Source organism: Panicum virgatum, chromosome 4N, assembly GCF_016808335.1.
Source record: "Panicum virgatum strain AP13 chromosome 4N, P.virgatum_v5, whole genome shotgun sequence".
Lineage (NCBI taxonomy): Eukaryota > Viridiplantae > Streptophyta > Magnoliopsida > Poales > Poaceae > Panicum > Panicum virgatum.
In genome coordinates this window covers 37781852-37800783 of record NC_053148.1, presented here as the reverse complement: position 1 = coordinate 37800783, position 18932 = coordinate 37781852, and the positions used below count along the sequence as shown (strand labels likewise).

At 46.8% G+C, this 18932-nt stretch overlaps 1 protein-coding gene across 2 annotated transcripts; it reads left to right on the top strand.

The window, feature by feature from the left end:
* Nucleotides 1–11182: 11182 nt before the first annotated feature.
* Nucleotides 11183–18660, top strand: LOC120670908 (protein NRT1/ PTR FAMILY 4.6-like). 2 transcript variants are annotated; one of them, XM_039951100.1, is made up of 5 exons: nt 11183–11316; nt 11412–11526; nt 11633–13175; nt 13272–13489; nt 16986–18660. In XM_039951100.1, coding segments are annotated over exons 3-5 (1662 nt in total). In that variant the 5' UTR covers nt 11183–11316; nt 11412–11526; nt 11633–13174; the 3' UTR covers nt 18429–18660. The 2 variants fall into 2 exon arrangements, with proteins under 2 accessions (XP_039807034.1, XP_039807033.1); XM_039951099.1 differs by lacking the exon at nt 11633–13175 and having other exon boundaries at nt 11185–11316.
* The last annotated feature ends 272 nt before the right edge of the window (nt 18661–18932 follow it).

Below are 18932 nucleotides of genomic sequence, written 5' to 3'. Positions count from 1 at the left end.
TTTCCAAATAACGGAGCGCTGCCCTATGAAAAGCACTAGGTTTTTTGGACCGACGACCTACTCGAGTTGTGCCCTTCTCTCCAGAAGGACAACGATCACCCCCACCGGCGCCACTCCCTCCAGCTGGTGAAGCCATATTTTACTGAAAAATACCTTTATTTTCCACAAAATTATAAATTCTTACCATTACAAAGCAAAGATTTTTTTTACTTCTAAATGGTTTCAATGTGAGCCTGATTAAATACATCACTAGAGTGTCAAAATAATCCATTCATAATACAAAAAATTCTAATATACTCATTTCATTAATTCATTCATGAATAAAAAAATCAACTATCCACAATATGGTCATATATACAAGTACATCACATGAAGTGTCTACAATCATTCTAAAAATTTCTACTATCCACATACTCATCTAAATCTAAAAGAAAATCACACCTACATATATATGCAATCTAGCTAAATGTCCAAGAAATGAGCTAACTACACATTTTCTCTATTTCTAAAGCATGAAATGAGCTATACAATCCAAGGAAGAAGAGAAAAACAAGCCCCAAACCTTTAGCGCCGATGGATGGATGGGGAATCAAATATCTTCACAAATATGGTGAAGAAATGAGCAAGAACTCCTCTATCCCGAGCCAAGAACAGCAAGAAAACAAGTGAGCTGAATGGCTCGGGCGGGGGGAGAGGGAAGGGGATAAGGGGGCCAAGGCCTTTTGTCCCGGTTGGAGACACCAACCGGGACAAAAGGGGGTCCTTTTGTCCCGGTTTGTGTCTCCAACCGGGACAAAAGGCCCCTGTCCCCCCGCTGGCCCGGCTAGCCGTTGGACCCGGGACAAAAGCCACCTATTGTCCCGGGCCCAAAGGCTGCCGGGACAAATGGCCTGGAACAAAGGCCTGTTTTGTAGTAGTGCATGCCATTCATTGCATTTATTTTCAACACGAAACTATCAACACCGTTACATTTATGATGAGCTGATGAGTTCCCTTTTGCTGGAAAAAAAAAGATGACTTGAAATTTCAGGTGCTGCATGCATGTAGCTAATGCATATCCGACCCATCTATCGACATGCCTGGAAATATACCTCCCATGCCCTTATCTTGGATGTGACCTAATTGCCGAGGACGCAGCAAGGATTCTCCCCTGATAGCAGGTATCTCCAATTCTCCATGCATCGCGACCACTCCTTTTCTGCATCTCTGTTTCCCTGTGGCACCAAGGCACACACACACAAGATAAAGATTTGCACACATGTCGGGCATGTGGCGCATATTCCGTGTTTGCATGAGGCGACAATGAGATGATAGACTATATGATGATGTACTACAGTGAAATTTGACGAGAGCACACAGTTCCTTCGTTTCCTCGGATCCACTACGTGAAATATGTGTAGAGAGAGCCACATGTAGATCACATCTGGAACCATCTGATGCACTTCGGCATTTCGACGCCGGTTGATAGGATGATGCCTGGCATCTGGATGGTCGTGTGCATTCGTCTGGTACTATTCGACAAACCGTGCGCAGCCATATGGCGACCTCCCCGCCTGAAATTGTATAGGATGTTGTCAGGTCTTAAGGGATTCGCTTTCTAGTGTCCCTGCAAGAGTTTCTATCTTTCCCTAAAGCTTTTTACAGAGTGGCCTATATATATATTACAGTGTTAGTAACAATAATTAGTATCTTTCTTATTATTACCATGAAGCCACCTAGAATCCTAGGCGGACACTCTGAAAAAATAAAGAAATTTTATAAATTCTCACAAAAATCAGAAACATCCAGCCATCAATCCAACAACTCTAATTATAATAATCAATCTGATTTATTATCTTTTCTAATAAATTACCCACCTCTGCTATTATGAAAATAGACTAAAGTAACCCCCTAAACATGTATCTAAATTATTCACCTCTGCCATTATAAACAAATTATAAAGTAACCACCCTAATCTTTATGTAAATTATCAACCTATGCCATTATAAATAATACAAATACCCCCCCTAAATTTGCATATAGATTATCCAATTATGTAATTATTATTGCAAGTTAAATTACTCCATAAAAATCTAAATTACTATTTCTATCATTATTAATATATTATTTATATTATTATTTATATAAAAAATACTACCCATGATATATATCACCATATATTCGTGTATGATGGAAGAGATGAAAATACCAATTCATAAATAAATAGTTCAACTAAACATATATTGAATACATAAGGAGGAGTGATGCAAAATAAAATCCACTACTACAGAATAGGCCTTTGTTACAAGCCATTTGTCCCGGCAGCCTTTGGGCCCGGGACAATAGGTGACTTTTGTCCCGGGTCCAACGGCTAGCCGGGCCAGCGGGGGGGAGGGGGGGACAGGGGCCTTTTGTCCCGGTTGGAGGCACCAACCGGGACAAAAGGTCCCGGTTGGTCCCGGTTGGTGCCTCCAACCGGGACAAAAGGCCTTGGCCCACTTATCCCCTTCCCTCTCCCCCCGCCCGAGCCATTCAGCTCACTTGTTTCTTATTGTTCTTGGCTCGGGAGAGAGGAGTTCTTGCTCATTTCTACACCACATTTGTGAAGATCTTTGATTCCCCGTCCATCCATCGGCGCTAAAGGTTTGGGGCTTGTTTTTCTCTTCTTCCTTGGCTTGTATAGCTCATTTCATGCTTTAGAAATAGAGAAAATGTGTAGCTAGCTCATTTCTTGGACATTTAGCTAGATTGCATATGTAGGTGTGATTTTCTTTTAGATTTAGATGAGTATGTGGATAGTAGAAATTTTTAGAATGAGTGTAGACACTTCATGTGATGTACTTGTATATATGACCATATTGTGGATAGTTGATTTTTGTATTCATGAATGAATTAATGAAATGAGTATATTAGAATTTTTTGTATTATGAATGGATTATTTTGACATTCTAGTGATGTATTTATTCAGGCTCACATTGAAACCATCTAGAAGCTAAAAAAATCTTTATTTTGAAACAAGTATACGTCGTTAATCTCCATCCAACGGTGATGGCACTACCTTTCGGGGATACACGATGCACTATAAGGACGTCGCGAATCGATTGATCGCATCACCAGCACTTCCGATTGATAAGAAGACAGCATTTGACGCAGTCAGCATGGCCATTGTTGTACTGAGAGCATATCAACGAGCATGCTACCTGTGCCAAGTGCTGTGCCTATTAATCGTAAATGTTGGTGCTGCGACTGGCCGATTGGTGACATCCTTGTACCGCACCGTGTCCCCCCGAAAGGCAGTGTCATCACCGCAGGGTTGAGGTTACTGACATATACATTTTTCAGAAATAAAGGTTTATTTTTCTTCTAGAGGGTTTCTGGATATTGAAAAGAGTGTACTCCTGAAACTGAAGGGTGTCAAAGTAATTAAAAGTTATAGAGATTTCTTTCAATTAATTAGAGATTTCTTGAGGATTAATGATACATTTCATCTTTTTTATATGATTTCATTGTTATTTGCAGGAGTTATTAATCTGATCATTGTAATTGTAATAGTAAATAATTTTTGCATTGCAATGGTAAGAATTTATAATTTTGTGGAAAATAAAGGTATTTTTCAGTAAAATATGGCTTCAGCAGCTGGAGGGAGTGGCGCCGGTGGGGTGATCGTTGTCCTTCTGGAGAGAATGGCACAACTCGAGTAGGTCGTCGGTCCAAAAAACTTTGTACTTTTCATAGGGCAGCGCTCCGTTATTTGGAAAAAGAATATAGAGAATGCATGGCAAGGGGCGAGGAACCTCCGTTTGATCTTGAGGATTTATTGCGGCGTTACGGTTCGTCACCACCAAACTCGGAGGTTTCGGCTCCGCCATCTTCTTCTGCGCCAGCAAGAAATCTATTAGAGCATTCTGCGTTCCAACGCAAGGATGGTTGAAAACCTATGTGTTGTTGTCCGAATTTTTAAGTTTCATGTATAGTACTCCTTTGTTAAGTTATGTAATGGATTAAGTACTTCTTTTAATTAATCAAGATGTATGATGGATATTGCATATCTTTTAATTATTCATGTTATGTTACATTTAGTTTAATTTAGGTTTGATATATTTTATTTATTCGATACGTGTAAAGAATTCAAATCGGTTTATTTAAAATGCAGATGGACCGGCAATGGATGTACAATGCTGACCGACGTTCGAAAGAATTCATTGATGGCCTGTATTATTTTTTGTCTGTGGCTGAGGCAAACAAGCAGAATGGTTTTATGTGCTGCCCGTGTGTTCATTGCAACAATAACAAGAATTACTCATCTTCAAGAATCCTACACAGCCACATTTTCGCAAACGGTTTCATGGAGAAGTATGTTTGTTGGATGAAGCACGGAGAACAGGGGGTTACCATGGAAGACAATGAAGAAGAAGATTTTGACGACCACTTTCCCGGGAATGCTGGAATCGGTGCATTCGATGACGATATTCCCATGGAAGAGCCCGAAGTAGATGTAGCAGAAAATGATCCCAGCGACGATCTGGGGCAGGCATTGCATAATGTGCAGGCAGACTGTGAGAGTGAAACGGAGAGGTTGAAGTTCCAGAAGTTGTTAGAGGACCACCGTAAGTTGTTGTACCCAAATTGTCAAAATTTATTGAAGAAACTTGGCACTACCTTAGAGTTGCTGCAATGGAAGGCGACAAATGGTGTATTCGACAAGGGATTTGGTGAATTACTCAAACTTGTTAAAAAAATGCATCCTAAGGACAACGAATTGCCTGCCACAACGTATGAAGCCAAACAACTTGTTTGCCCTTTAGGATTGGAAGTGCAAAAGATACATGCATGCCCCAACGACTGCATCCTCTACCGAGGCGAGTACGAGAATTTGGATGCATGTCCCGTATGCAGTGCATTGCGTTACAAGATTAGAAAAGATGATCCTAGAGATGTCGAGGGGGAGCCTCCCTGGAAGAGAGTTCTTGTGAAGGTCATGTGGTATTTGCCTATAATACCATGTTTGAAGCGTCTATTTAGAAATAAAGATAATGCTAAGTTGATGCGATGGCACAAAGAGGAACGCAAGAAAGACTCGATGTTGAGACACCCCACTGATGGGTCACAGTGGAGAAAAATAGATAGAACGTACCCTGAATTTGATTTGGATGCGAGAAACATAAGGTTCGGTTTGAGTACGGATGGCATGAATCCTTTTGGTGAGATGAGCAGTGGTCATAGCACTTGGCCTGTGACTCTTTGTATGTACAATCTTCCACCATGGCTCTGCATGAAACGAAAGTTCATCATGATGCCAGTGCTTATCCCGGGTCCAAAGCAGCCCGGAAATGACATTGATGTGTACCTAAGACCATTGGTCGAAGAACTCTTATTGCTCTGGGGCGATGAAGATGTACGGATGTGGGATGAATACAAACAGGAAAACTTCAACCTACGAGCATTGTTGCTCGTAACGATCAATGACTGGTCTGCTCTTAGTAACTTGTCAGGACATTCGAACAAGGGATACAAAGCATGCACACACTGTTTAGATGATACCGATAATATATGGTTGACTCACTATAAGAAGGTTGTATACATGGGTCATCGTCGGTTTCTTCCCATCATGCATGCGGTACGAAACAAGGGCAAGCATTTCAAAGGCCAAGCGGACCACCGAACAAAACCGATGCACCGTAGTGGTAAAGACGTCTTCAACATGGTAAAAGATCTAGAAGTTATTTTTGGAAAGGGATCTGGTAGCCAACCTGTTCCGAACGAAAATGGAATGGCGCCCATGTGGAAGAAGAAATCTATATTTTGGGAGCTACCATATTGGGAAGTCTTAGATGTTCGTCATGCAATTGATGTGATGCACCTCACAAAGAATTTTTGCGTCAACCTGATAGCATTCTTGGGAGTGTACGGAAAGACAAAAGATACAGTAGAAGCACGTCAAGAATTGCAACGTATGGAAGAATGAGATGCCTTACATCCACAACAGCGAGATAATGGATGACAATACTTAAGTCCTGCCAGCTATACTCTTAGCAAGGAAGATAAAGAAACCATGTTTGACTGCTTGAGCAGTATAAAGGTTCCATCTGGATACTCATCCAATATAAAAGGAATATTAAATTTGGCAGAGAAGAAATTTACAAATCTCAAGTCTCATGACTGCCATGTGCTTATGACCGAACTTCTTCCGGTTGTGCTGCGGGGGATTCTGCCTGATAACGTCCGGTTAACCATCGTGAAGATATGTGCCTTCCTGAATGCAGTTTCTCAGAAGATAATTGACCCGGAGAATTTGATAAAGTTGCAAAACGATGTGGTGCAATATCTTGTTGGCTTTGAGCTGATATTTCCACCATCTTTCTTCAACATCATGACACATCTTCTAGTGCACCTTGTCAAAGAGATTGATATCCTCGGACCAGTATTTCTACACAACATGTTCCCATCCTCGGACCAGTATTTCTACACAATATGTTCCCATTCGAAAGGTTCATGGGGGTACTCAAGGAATGTGTTCGCAATCGAGCTCGTCCAGAAGGAAGCATCGCCAGTGCCTACGGAACTGAGGAGGGCATTGACTTTTGTGTTGACTTTATTGATGACCTTAAACCGATTGGAGTCCCTGAATCATGATATGAGGGGAGACTAACTGGAAAGGGTACATTAGGAAAGAAATCTTATGTCTGCATAGATGATTTCTCATTCAAGAAAGCGCATTATACGGTTCTTCAACAATCATCCTTGGTTGACCCATATATCGAGGAACACAAGAAAATTCTGCTCTCCAATTTCCCGGAAAAGTCTGAGGCATGAATTACACGTGAGCACATGAACACTTTTTGCAGCTGGTTGCGGAAGCATCTAATGCATAACATGGATATAAGTGAACAACTGTTCTTATTGGCTAGGGGACCATCTTGGAATATCTTAACATACCAAGGGTACGAGATAAATGGAAACATATTTTATATGATAGCCCAAGATAAAAAGAGTACCAACCAAAACAGCGGTTCAGATTGCAGGGGGAGAAGATATTCCAAAGGCCGATGTGGTCATCAAATGGACGTATGAGATCGGCAAAACTCTTGTACCCCCCGAAGTAGTGTCCGTGCTTCCAACGCAAATGTATAAGCTGCACCAGCACTACATGCGTGCGATGGCCAATTGCATCTTCATGCAGAGCGCAAAGATTAAAGATGACGATTTCTTACGGGGGAAGGCCATTATATGGATAAACTGGGAAGAAATTTACCAACTATTCCATCAGGAGGCCCTCAACATCTCTATGGTCGGCTTGTGGGTTCTGTAAGTATTTTACTCACCTTATGTATTGTTTTGCATAATCTCAACATACTGATCCCTTGATTTATTCGGTATCATGTAGAATGGAGATACAAACTTGCAGGAGAAAGGGATACTCTCACCTCTGCTTCATCGACCCAATTACTTGTAATTGGAGGATTCTACGCGACACTGCCGATGAGCTATACCAAAACTTGTTCAAGTACATAAGTGTTCATCACAACAAGCAAATGATATTGTTTCTTTACAACTTTGCGTGAGTGATTTCTTTCGTCTAACTCTTTCTATTCTGTAATCGAATTGTTTAAACCTTAACTATCAATAACTACCTCCGTATAATCTTGCAGTGAACACTGGGTCCTAATTGTCATAATTCCCGAGAAGAGCCTACTCGTGGTTATGGACTCATTGAGGAGACCTCTAGAACAATACGAAAATCTTCTTAACATGATGAAAAAGTAATTCTACCACTACTCCGTCGATGACCGATAATTTGAATCACTTTGTTACTTGACTATAATTGTTCTAATCATGCACAGGATTTGGAAAGAATTCGCTAAAAATCATCCAGGCAAATTTGACAAGGAATTGAAGATCAAGACAGATTTTGCGGTACGCACTTGGATGATTCGTTGTACGATTCATTAGTTTTATTATATATTCATGTAAATACCTGATAATTTCTTCTCTCTTAAAGTGTATGAGGCAGAAACAAGGCACTGTATTATGCACATACTATGTATGCGAGAACATCCATGGTCTGGTAGGTCCTCCAATAGGCTGGACAGATTGGGAGGAGGAAGTAAGTAAAAAACTTGTTAATATTTGAACTCGTATTTTAATTAGTCGAAATTAATTATCCCTTTTTCCATAGGTCGCGGAGATGCGCGATAAACTCATACCGGAGGAAAAGATTATGGCAATTCAAGAACAATTGTCCGGATTTATTGTTGAGCAAGTCGTCGATCCAAAAGGCGAATTCTACTATGATGGACTATCTAATATTGACAATCGCAGCAAATATGATAATATACGCGTATATATGTAATTAAGAACGAATATACCTATGTAAATATATATGTGTGTGTATGTATTAAATTTCTATTTATGAGTATGTATGTATTATATATAAGCACTCCAATAATATATATGTGTGTGTGTGTATATATATATATATATATATTTATAATATTGGTCCTAGACATTTTCATATGTAAAAGAATTCACATGTATAGATATGTGTATACATATATATATAAGTGAATTAATTTATATATGAAAACTATCTAGGAAAAATATTATATAAGTAATTATATATATATGTATATATTAGTGGAGATCATACACACTGAATTCCAATACATAAGTTTAATTGAAATGCAAAAGTATAATTGAAATAGAAAAAGAATTGAGAAAAGGAAAACAAGAAAAAAAGAACATTTTGTCCCGGTTGGTAACACCAACCGGGACAAAAGGGTGCGCTAGCTATGTGGCACTGGCAGCACCTTTTGTCCCGGTTGCCAGACACGGGACAAAAGGACCCCCTTTTGTTCCGGCCTGGCGTTTTCGGTTAGGAAACCGGGACAACAAAGGTTTCCCAACCAGGACAAATTAGCCTTTCTGTAGTAGTGATCTATTGTAACTAGATAATGATAAATATATATTTTAGAGTATATGTTAGAATAGTTAATAGATGAAAAATGTTGTGAGATAGATAATAATAATAATTGACCTTATTGTTATATTAATTCTAATTAGCCCGTGCGGGAGCACAGGTTGATAGACTGGTTTTCTTAATTGGATAACAGTTTTTCCCTGCAGTTTTGGTAAATTACCAACAACAAAATCCTCAACCTCATTGTATAGTTTTATGGTTTGTTAACCAAATGTACTAAAACCATTGGCCATTTTAAAAAGAAGCTGTTAGAAGAAATAATTATTAGTCTTGTTTGGTCTAGGAAATAACTCAAGTGACAAGGATTTGGAAGCAAAGAACAGCACCGACCAGGGGTAAGCTACAACCAAACGGAAGCCATCAACATTTCTTTAAAAGCACATCAACAGGTCATTCTTTAAGAGAGAAAAAAGCCGTATGTGTGTATCCCACTATCCCATGAAAGAATTCAAAATTTTGAGGTGACATGTAGCTTGTAATTTAACTCAACTGGCTGCAGTTGTCTGATTTGCAAAGAAGAAAGGTTGTGTCGTGAAACAATTAAGTATCCATCCATTTCACTACAAGATTCTTTTTTTCGTTTCTTTGCCACAGGGCTCCACAGCTCTGACTTTCAAAGTCAATATGATGCCAATTTGACGTGTTTACACCTTACTATATCATTGTAGTTAATTTTAAAAAGTGTGAATGCGTTTAATAGGACAATAATTATAAGCTAGCTAGGAAAGATTGATATGCCAATAAGATTTATAAAGACAAAGACAATTTTTTTAAGAAAAAAAATCAAAACTGCTGATACATGGGGAAAGTGATTTTAGGAGCATTTGCAGGCCTTTCCCTTGTGCTTCCGGCACACTAAAAAACACACCCCAGATTCTGATCGATAGTGAGGGGGTTGGAGGAGTGAATGCAAACCACTAGCCAGAAATAAAGGAAGACCTATCCAGAATAACCTCATTAGTTCCACTCTTTGCATTTATCCCGTACCCATTAGCAGCGTCCAAAACATGCACGGCCACACAAAACACGCCACGCACAGTTGCAGTAAAATGGATTTAAACTAGTAAACGACCACCAGCTAGTGATCGATCCACCACCCATTCAAATGGTGAGAGCGAGGACCCAGCAAGTGTCCAGCACCTGTTGCTTCTTGTACCTCATGAGTCAGTCACCCAACCAAGTACGCATCTGAAAGGTTCCTGGTTGTTTTGCTTATGAACCTCATGAGGAGTGGTTGGCTGTAAGACGAGCCCACCGGAGCAAGAGCAAGTGTTGTTTTGTGAGCCAAGAGTCTCTGCCCGGTCAGTTATGGGAAGTGTTCCTCGTTAGGAGATGACCATCAGACCCGATGCCCAGATGGTTCCTGTCGAACAGAATGTGTCTGCTGTATGTGTGTCGTCCGCTCGACCAAGCAAGCATGCCTGCTGGTCCATTTGTTCAAACCTACTATCTATGGTACTTTCTCTAATTGTAAATATATGACAATTTAGGATTTGTCGCTGATCAACTTTTTTAGCTTTAGCCATCAATATATCAAATTTGATATAAGTTGACAAGTGACACCACCAGATTGTTGGTATTATATATTCATCAGAAAATATTTTTCATGATATTTAACCTTTCTATTTTGACATGATATTTTTTTAAAAAAAATCGCTAGTTACATTGAAGAGAGAGTAAGTTTTGTAGTAAATAAAGTCCCTTTTTGCTTCCTTTCTCCATCTATAATTAATAAAGTCCGTTTTTATGTTCGATGTGTGTTTTCTTTTCTATAGTTGAGAGGAGTAATTTAGACTTTGCCTAATAATTATTACTTGCCGTTTTTTCAGTCTCCGGATGAAACAGAGTACTAATACTGTATATCTAGTTCTACAATTAAATGTGAAACTAAGTTATTCTTACTATAAGACTAGTCCTAGAGAATAGTATCATATCATGTTGGTGCATCCAAGACTGCCACGATATAAAAACGTACAAACCTATATATTGCATGTCCAGTCCCTTTTCCGGGTTTTATCGGGCATCCTGAGGTTGACGTCCCCGACCCAGAGCCGGCCGCCCTTGCTGTGCCGCGTCCCTCTCGGGCTCTCGGCAGGCAGCCCCCCCTGTCTGTGTGCGATTTGGTGCCCCTCCCGGCGCCCTTTTACCCCTCGCGCAGCCCCAGGGACGGGACCCTCCCTCCTCCACACTTTTAAATACAGCCAGAACCACCCTTCTCCCCGCAGGCACACGAGTGAACTCAAACTGCGACCACCCTGATCCGTCTCCCTCTCGTCTTCCTCTGCCCGCTCGCACCCCGGAGCCCCCGAGCGAGAACGGAGCGCGAGCTGCCGCCGCCAGCAGCCGCGGCGGGCACCATGGTGAGTCACCTGGCGGGGCCAATTCCTGGGCATTTCCTTAGCTCGATCTTCCTTGTTGCTGATCTCTGGTGGCCGCGCGCGGTCGTGGCGCGCAGGAGGACGGCGGCAACGCACGGCGCGCGGAGCGGTGGGAGGGGTACGTGGACTGGCGGAACCGGCCGGCGACCAGGGGCCGGCACGGCGGCATGCTTGCGGCGTCCTTCGTGCTCGGTAAGCGACCCCGCCCCCCGATTCCAGATTCTTCTGCCTAGAGCTCCGCGGTCGCCGATCGCGGCCGGGCCCCGGATCGACCTCACCTCCTGGTTGGTTTGGGCAGAGCGCGGAAGAAAAAAAAGAAGGCAGCGGCGCCAGGCGAGGCCCGCGCGGCGGATCGAATAGGATGCCGGCCCTCCATGCACGGAGTCGGAGCACACCCTCCTCCTCCCCTGCACGCTCTGGCCTCTGCAGAAGCAGCTGCCCCTGCAACCCTGAAAGACACGGCTTCCATCTCCTCCGCTTTCTTCCTCCTCCTCGCTTTTCCCCGATCGCCCGCCCGGGCTCGGCTGCTCTGCTTTTGGACAAGTGGGCGCTCGAGACCCTTCCTTCTTTCTTCCTCACCACCTCGCCGTCCCCCACTGGTGTCCGTTGGGCTCCATTCCCGCCCCTCCTTTCGCTCCCTTTCACATACAGTTCCCGCTGCTTCCGGACGCAACTTGCCCGCCAGGGAATTCGGCGCCTTTACCGCCCAATTGCGCCACGAACCCGAGAAAAAGCAGAGCCCCAACTTGCTTCCGGCGCATGACCCGTGCCTGCAACTGGTGGATTCCTGAAGGTTTTTCTTTTTTTTTTGGGGGGGGGGGGGGGGGTGTTCCATGAGCAGCAGAGCTGCTCGCGTCCATGGTCGATCTTGATCCGTTCGTCTTCTTCAGCGCAACTGGCTCACCAAACTGATCGCGAGGTGTATGAGTCCGTGGCTGCCCTCGTTCCAGGGAATGAACACCTCCTGCTACTTTGCTGCTGCGATCTGGAAGGCTCCGCCTGCCTGCGGACAAGTTTGATTGCATGTGCGAAGGGGAAACCAGTTTGTTTTGTCATCCTGTCTGCCATCATCGTTAGGAATTCAGGACAGGATCGTGTGTGCCGAGAGAGGGAGGGGCCCTCTGTTTTTAGTCCAACCGTTCCAGGTTGAGACAAGAGAGAGAGAGAGAAAAGAATACGAGTATCACCCTGAACCGGACCCGCATTGAAAGGTGGCACGAATCGCAAACGCACGATTGGGTCGCGGCGGGGCAGTAAATTCCACCGGCTGGCCGGTACGCATCGGGAACGGCACACGGCCGCATATCATGGAGGACGTTATGTCCGTTACCACCGCACATGCTGCTTGCGTAATCAAATATTTTTTATTTTATTCTTCAACCAGTGGATCGAATTTGCCTTTTTTCAAAATAGTAAAAACGTTACGCTCCTTTACTGGACTGGAGTAGTTTGTAATTTCCACTTGGAAATTTCATCATGTTCCAAATGGGTTGCGTAGGGCAGCCACAATGTGAGCAAAAAGGTAGCCTTAAGCATTGAATGCAGCTACACTTCTTGACCATAAACATTGTGGGGGATAAATCACAAGTAACATCCAACAAAAATACACCACATGCTTGAGGTCCATAAGGCAATAAAATATAATACCATGAATAAACAATACATTCCCATGAACTTGTAGTGGTTGAGAAACGTAAATTGTTTTTCCCCTAGCTAGGCCCACCTTGTTTCTCCAACAAGATTTAACTATTGTAGAATTGGCCATAGTTACAGCTGACTGCGCGGGGGCCCACCGGTATTGCCATCATAGCAATATACATTGGTGCTGCCCTTATTAATAAGTAAGATAGCAGTCTGACGACAACTACCGTTGGTCATGCCCATGGTGTGGTGCATGCTGAAACTAGCTGACATCCTGACCTGAATCGCGGTTGCAGTGGTGGAGGTGCTGGAGAACCTGGCGTTCCTGGCGAACGCGAGCAACCTGGTGAGGTACCTGATGGGGTTCATGCACTACTCGCCGTCGCAGTCGGCGACGACGGTGACCAACTTCATGGGCACGGCGTTCCTGCTCGCGCTCCTCGGCGGCTTCCTCTCCGACGCCTTCTTCACCACCTACACCATCTACATCGTCAGCGCCTTCATCGAGTTCATGGTACGTACGTCGTCTATCTAGCTATCTACTCATCATTTGTCTGCATGCCACTGCCTGCAAGTTCTTCCTCCAGCGTCTATCTATTCTGATGTCATCACGCGACCAAAATATATAATTAAATATATACAAATACTAGTGGTAGCAGATGCTTCCGGATATAGGCAAATAATAAATATACATGTATCGATCGATCTCCATGTCGTCCCCGCCGTATCTCCGATCCACGCTGGCGTTAGAAGGAATATATATATATATATATATATATATATATATATATATATATATATGCAGCCCAGCTATGCAGCCATGCACGTCAGCGCTTGACCGCTGGGTCCTGGTGCCACGTCAGCAGCTAGCTGTCTCTCAGGCAGCACCCATCAAGCTAAGCGGTTAGTTGTTAATTTGGATCCAAGTGCTAATATCTTAAAGCTCCAAATTTTAACAATAATGTATCCAAATAGGAGTGCTAATAAAGTATGTTAAACTTTGGCAAAGACGTAAAAACTTTAGTACAGGTATAAGTGATAATAGGTGCTAAAATTTAGCCCTGAATTTTAGTCCTCCAAATAGCGTCATCTAAGCCGTCCAAATAAACAGCCAAGGTGATCGACGAGGCAACACGTGGCACCAGGCTCAGTTTACACCCATAGCTCTGTCATGAGCGACCAAGAGTCGCTGTCATCACTGATCTCTCAAGGTGATCAGCCGAACGTAGCGTCTTGCGCGCTCCACGTCCATCACTTTGTCGAATGCCCGCACTCACACTCTCAGCCGGCCAAAGCTCATGCACAGTCCCTGCTACTCGGGTTAAAGGACGGATCGGAACTGCGTGCGAGCAGGTTAGGCCGGGCCAATGATTATCTGGTAGTCATCACTTTATTCGCCAACAAGATGACGATATGGGCCGGATTTTGACCCGATACCCTGGGTCAAAGGGAAGCTAATCACACCTTGTTAATCGCACATTGCGCTGTCACGGCACCAACCTACTATGCGTGTAGCTAGTCTGGGGTATGGGCGTAACCATGCCGTGCGTATTCTGTCATTGCAAATTTCCGTGGCAGGGAAGATGGCAGTATTATTCGTGCGCTAAATGGTGTGCGTGTGTGTGTTGTTCTTTTGAGATTTTTTTTTCACTTTGATGCTGAAAGTATCATCATCCCTTGTGGCCGTGTCTGAGTATACGGCCGGCCGGCCGGTATCCACTGGATGAGTAGGATGGATGTTGATGCGTAGCGGGTAAAGTGACACGTGTGCGCGGATCACGTGGGTGTGCCTCCTAACAAGTCGAGCGGCGTAGTCGTACTTTTTTTTGGACCTTGGCGTAGTCGTACTTGCAGGGGAAAGAAACGAGTCAGTAGTTATTTGCATCAGCAACCGTAAGGTGTAGGGGAATTTCAGCGGTTGATCGAGGGCGATGGGGTGTGAATCACGCAGACGTAATATAAGAAAATACTATATTCCCTCTAAGTATAAAGTCGCAGCACAAGCTCGGAAAATGCACATGACAGGCAATACTTGGATACAGCATGGCCTGGGCGGCCGCCTGGGTGGTCGCCGCCAGGCACACGCAGGTACCGTACCGCGCGCCGCTCTCGGCGGGTGCCGTCGGCGACCGTACCCATTCCTCCCTGGGCGAGTCGATCGGTGGGCGGTGGCGCCGCCCGCGGATGCCTTCTCGCTGTTGCCCACACATGCCGACGGCGCGGCGAGGCCAATCCTGGGCGCGGGGCCGGCGAGGGAATCTCACCGCCCCCGCCACGCACGATAGACTTGTTAGGAGGCACCCGCGCCTGTCAACATCTCCCCGTGGTCAGGGCTGGGACAAAGGGCCTGTTCGGCTGGTAAGATGAATAATGCTCGACTAGTAGAATAAATAATATTTTATAAGAGAAAATAAATCGTAATATACCAGTCTTGCACTGTTCATCTACCAGTCCAACAGGCTCAAACCGTGTGTCACTGGCGGCGGAACGTTCTGGAGCCTTTTTTGTTTTTCCTCTGGCGCGGTCCGTACCGAACCACCACCTATCCAGAGCATAGCCGACCACCACCCTGGACACCAGACACGTAAACATTTGAATATTTGCCATCTGGGCACTTTACATCGGACTGGCACGATTGATCCGAAACACCTGGGTTCCGTCCGTGTACGGCGCTGCAAGTCATGCCCGCCACGTCGCGACGCGGCGTCGAACGCCAAGTCGCCAAGGCCAGAAAGGCTCCTCTCGCTGCCGCGCACCGTGCCGCTAGCTGCCGCGCCCGGAACCGCTCTCACTTGAGGGGCCGCGGGGGTTTGTGATTTGTTTGCGGCCGGACGCAGGCCCCGCGTATCTCCAGCTTGGTCGGGAAGTTTCGGGGCCCTGCGTGCGCGGCGGGGCCGGAGTCCCGGAGGGTGGGGAGACGCCGGCCAGTGGCGGGGCCGGCGAGAGCGACGGAACTACGAGAGGCGCGTCGTCAGTCCTCTTCCGGACGTGGCCGGCGCCGGCTCTCGCTCGTTTCCTCGGCGCGGCCCAGCGGTTGGGGTCTTTTGAGATGAACCTGGAGCGAGGGGCCCGACGGATCTGCTGGTACGGTACGGCACAGCACAACCACACAGTGAAGTCTGGAGCCGTGGGGATCACGCCGTGTTCACACCCGTTTGGGCACGGCATGATACAGCAATCCAGGTCTGGCCCTTCAAGTTGATGACCAAAAGGATCCGGTCTTGTGAGGACGGGCTGATTAGATTAGGCCGACTAGCTGCACCCATCTGATGACATGTGTCCACGGCAGCAGCAACCTGCACTTGCACGCTCCCTGACACCGATCACTGTCTGACCGCACCCTCCCAGATCCCAGCCTATCGGAGCCACGCAAACACATCTCGAGTCTCGACCTCGCCGTACAGGGTTTAATAGTCAGCGCTGACAAAATTACGGAGTCAAATCGCCGGCCATCTCTATGATTGTCTGTGTTTCAACTCTCAACCCCGGGCGGACCCACACACGGTTGCTGGTCAAAGGGCTAACCGCATGGCCGCATGGGATGGGACGGGCGGTCTCCTCCCCTGCTTTGGCGCCCGGCTCACGGGCGCAAAGCGGCGCCGCGCACGGGCGGGGAAGCCGGCGCGAGTACCTTGGCCCGCCGCCGCCACTTGCGCCCGTGTGCTTGCTCGCCTTTTCGGTCGCCGTCGCCTGATATTTGCCCAATCATTCGACGTGATGGACACACGTCTCGTCCGTCACTTGGCACGATTGATATCATCTTCTCTTTACAAAGTGAAATCAACTTTGCAAAAGAACTCGCACAAATCATTTTTGCAAAGAAAACAAATCGTCATGTGACATTTAAGTCATTAACTATACAATGCATGTGGAATTTGGCCCTTGGCCCAAACACAGAGGGCCACACATCACATGGGCTGTGCAGCAATGTCCAAATTGTTTCTTTTTTCCATTATTAAAAATGCGTCCTACTAATTAGTATTTGTCTGCAAATGTCTGATGGTGCGCAGGGGCTGGTGATCCTGACGGTCCAGGCGCGGACGCCGCACCTGATGCCGCCGCCGTGCGCCGCCACCGCGCCGTGCGCGCCCGTGTCGGGGCCCCGGAAGGCGATGCTCTTCGCGGGGCTGTACCTCACGGCGCTGGGCGTCGGTGGGATCAAGGGCTCCCTGCCCTCCCACGGCGCCGAGCAGTTCGACGAGCACGCGCCGCAGGGCCGCAAGGCCCGCTCCACCTTCTTCAACTACTTCGTCTTCTGCCTCTCCTGCGGCGCGCTCGTCGCCGTCACCTTCGCCGTCTGGGTCGAGGACAACAGGGGCTGGCAGTGGGGCTTCGGCATCGCCACCATCGCCATCCTGCTCTCCGTCCCGGTCTTCGCCGCGGGCTCCGGCCTCTACCGGAACAAGGTGCCCACGGGGAGCCCGCTCACCACCATCGCCAGGGTCCTCGCCGCCGCCGCCCTCGCGCGCCGCGCCGGCGCGCAGAGCGCCAGCCACGGCGCTGTCATCGACCGCGCGCCCAGCCCCACGGGGAGCACCGACATGAAGGACTACTGCAAGCCCGGCGACATGGTGGCCAACATCGCCGCCGGCGCCGGGCCGGCCGAGCCGTCGCGGGAGCTCGCGTTCCTCAACCGCGCCGTGCGGTGCCAGGAGGAGCAGCCGGGGCAGCAGAACGGGCGCCTCGCGTGCACGGTGCAGGAGGTGGAGGACGTCAAGATCGTGCTCATGGTGCTGCCCATTTTCTTCTCCACCATCATGCTCAACTGCTGCCTGGCGCAGCTGTCCACCTTCTCCGTCGAGCAGGCGGCCACCATGGACACGCGCGTCGGCAGGCTCACCGTGCCGCCCGCCTCGCTCCCCGTGTTCCCGGTCACGTTCATCATCCTCCTCGCGCCCGTCTACGACCACGTGATCATCCCGTTCGCGCGCCGCCTCACGGGCACCGAGATGGGCATCAGCCACCTCCAGCGCATCGGGACCGGGCTCATCCTCTCCATCGTCGCCATGGCGGTGGCCGCCGTCGTCGAGGTGAAGCGCAAGAACGTGGCCGCCGACAGCGGCATGCTGGACTCGCCGAAGCCGCTGCCCATCAGCTTCTTCTGGATCGCGTTCCAGTACCTGTTCCTGGGGTCGGCGGACCTGTTCACGCTGGCGGGGCTCCTCGAGTTCTTCTTCAGCGAGGCGCCGTCGCGGATGCGCTCGCTGGCGACGTCGCTGTCGTGGGCGTCGCTGGCGCTGGGCTACTACCTCAGCTCCGTGCTCGTGTCCATCGTGAACAGCGCGACGGGGCGCGGCGGCCACCGGCCGTGGCTGCGGGGTGCCAGCCTGAACCACTACCATCTCGAAAGGTTCTACTGGGTCATGTGCGTGCTCAGCACTCTCAACTACCTCTTCTTCCTGTTCTGGGCGATCAGGTACAAATACAGAAACGCAGGGGTCATCAAAGGGTAATGCCATAGCCAATCGGCATTGCCGTTGATCGCCACGGTAGCGAGAACTGCTGGGTGTTACTGTTTATATTGGTGGCAAGCAGAGAGTAAAAAAAAAGGTACTAGGTTAACTTCTGCAGGATGTGGGGATTATATTGGTGGTGGTGGTTTATCAGGTTGTCATGAATTTGGTTGATTGGTTCAACAAGTGAATCAAGAGGTGGCTCAGTTAATCCAATATCCATTTGTTTGAATCGATCAGGCATGCCATTTACAAATGTCAAAGCAAAATTGATTACGTTTTCATCTAAGCAAAGCCCCCAAGGGGGATCAGAGATACAATCGAACCAAACGAAGAAACTTGGAACATGAGTTCGTTCTTTTTTTTCAGTTTTGGGAAAGAACCTTATTCTCACAAGTTACTGAACCAGAGAATATCTCTGCAAGTTTAACTGATAAAGCCATCACGACATAGTGATAATAATAATATGTAAGAAATTTTAAACTATCTTCGAAGTGAGAAATG

What these genes read in the sequence shown, in the direction of transcription:
- LOC120670908 (XM_039951099.1), top strand. An exon ending in TGCGGCGTCCTTCGTGCTCG is followed by an intron (nt 11,527 to 13,271) that starts GTAAGCGACCCC and finishes TCGCGGTTGCAG; the next exon opens with TGGTGGAGGTGCTGGAGAAC. An exon ending in GCGCCTTCATCGAGTTCATG is followed by an intron (nt 13,490 to 16,985) that starts GTACGTACGTCG and finishes GATGGTGCGCAG; the next exon opens with GGGCTGGTGATCCTGACGGT.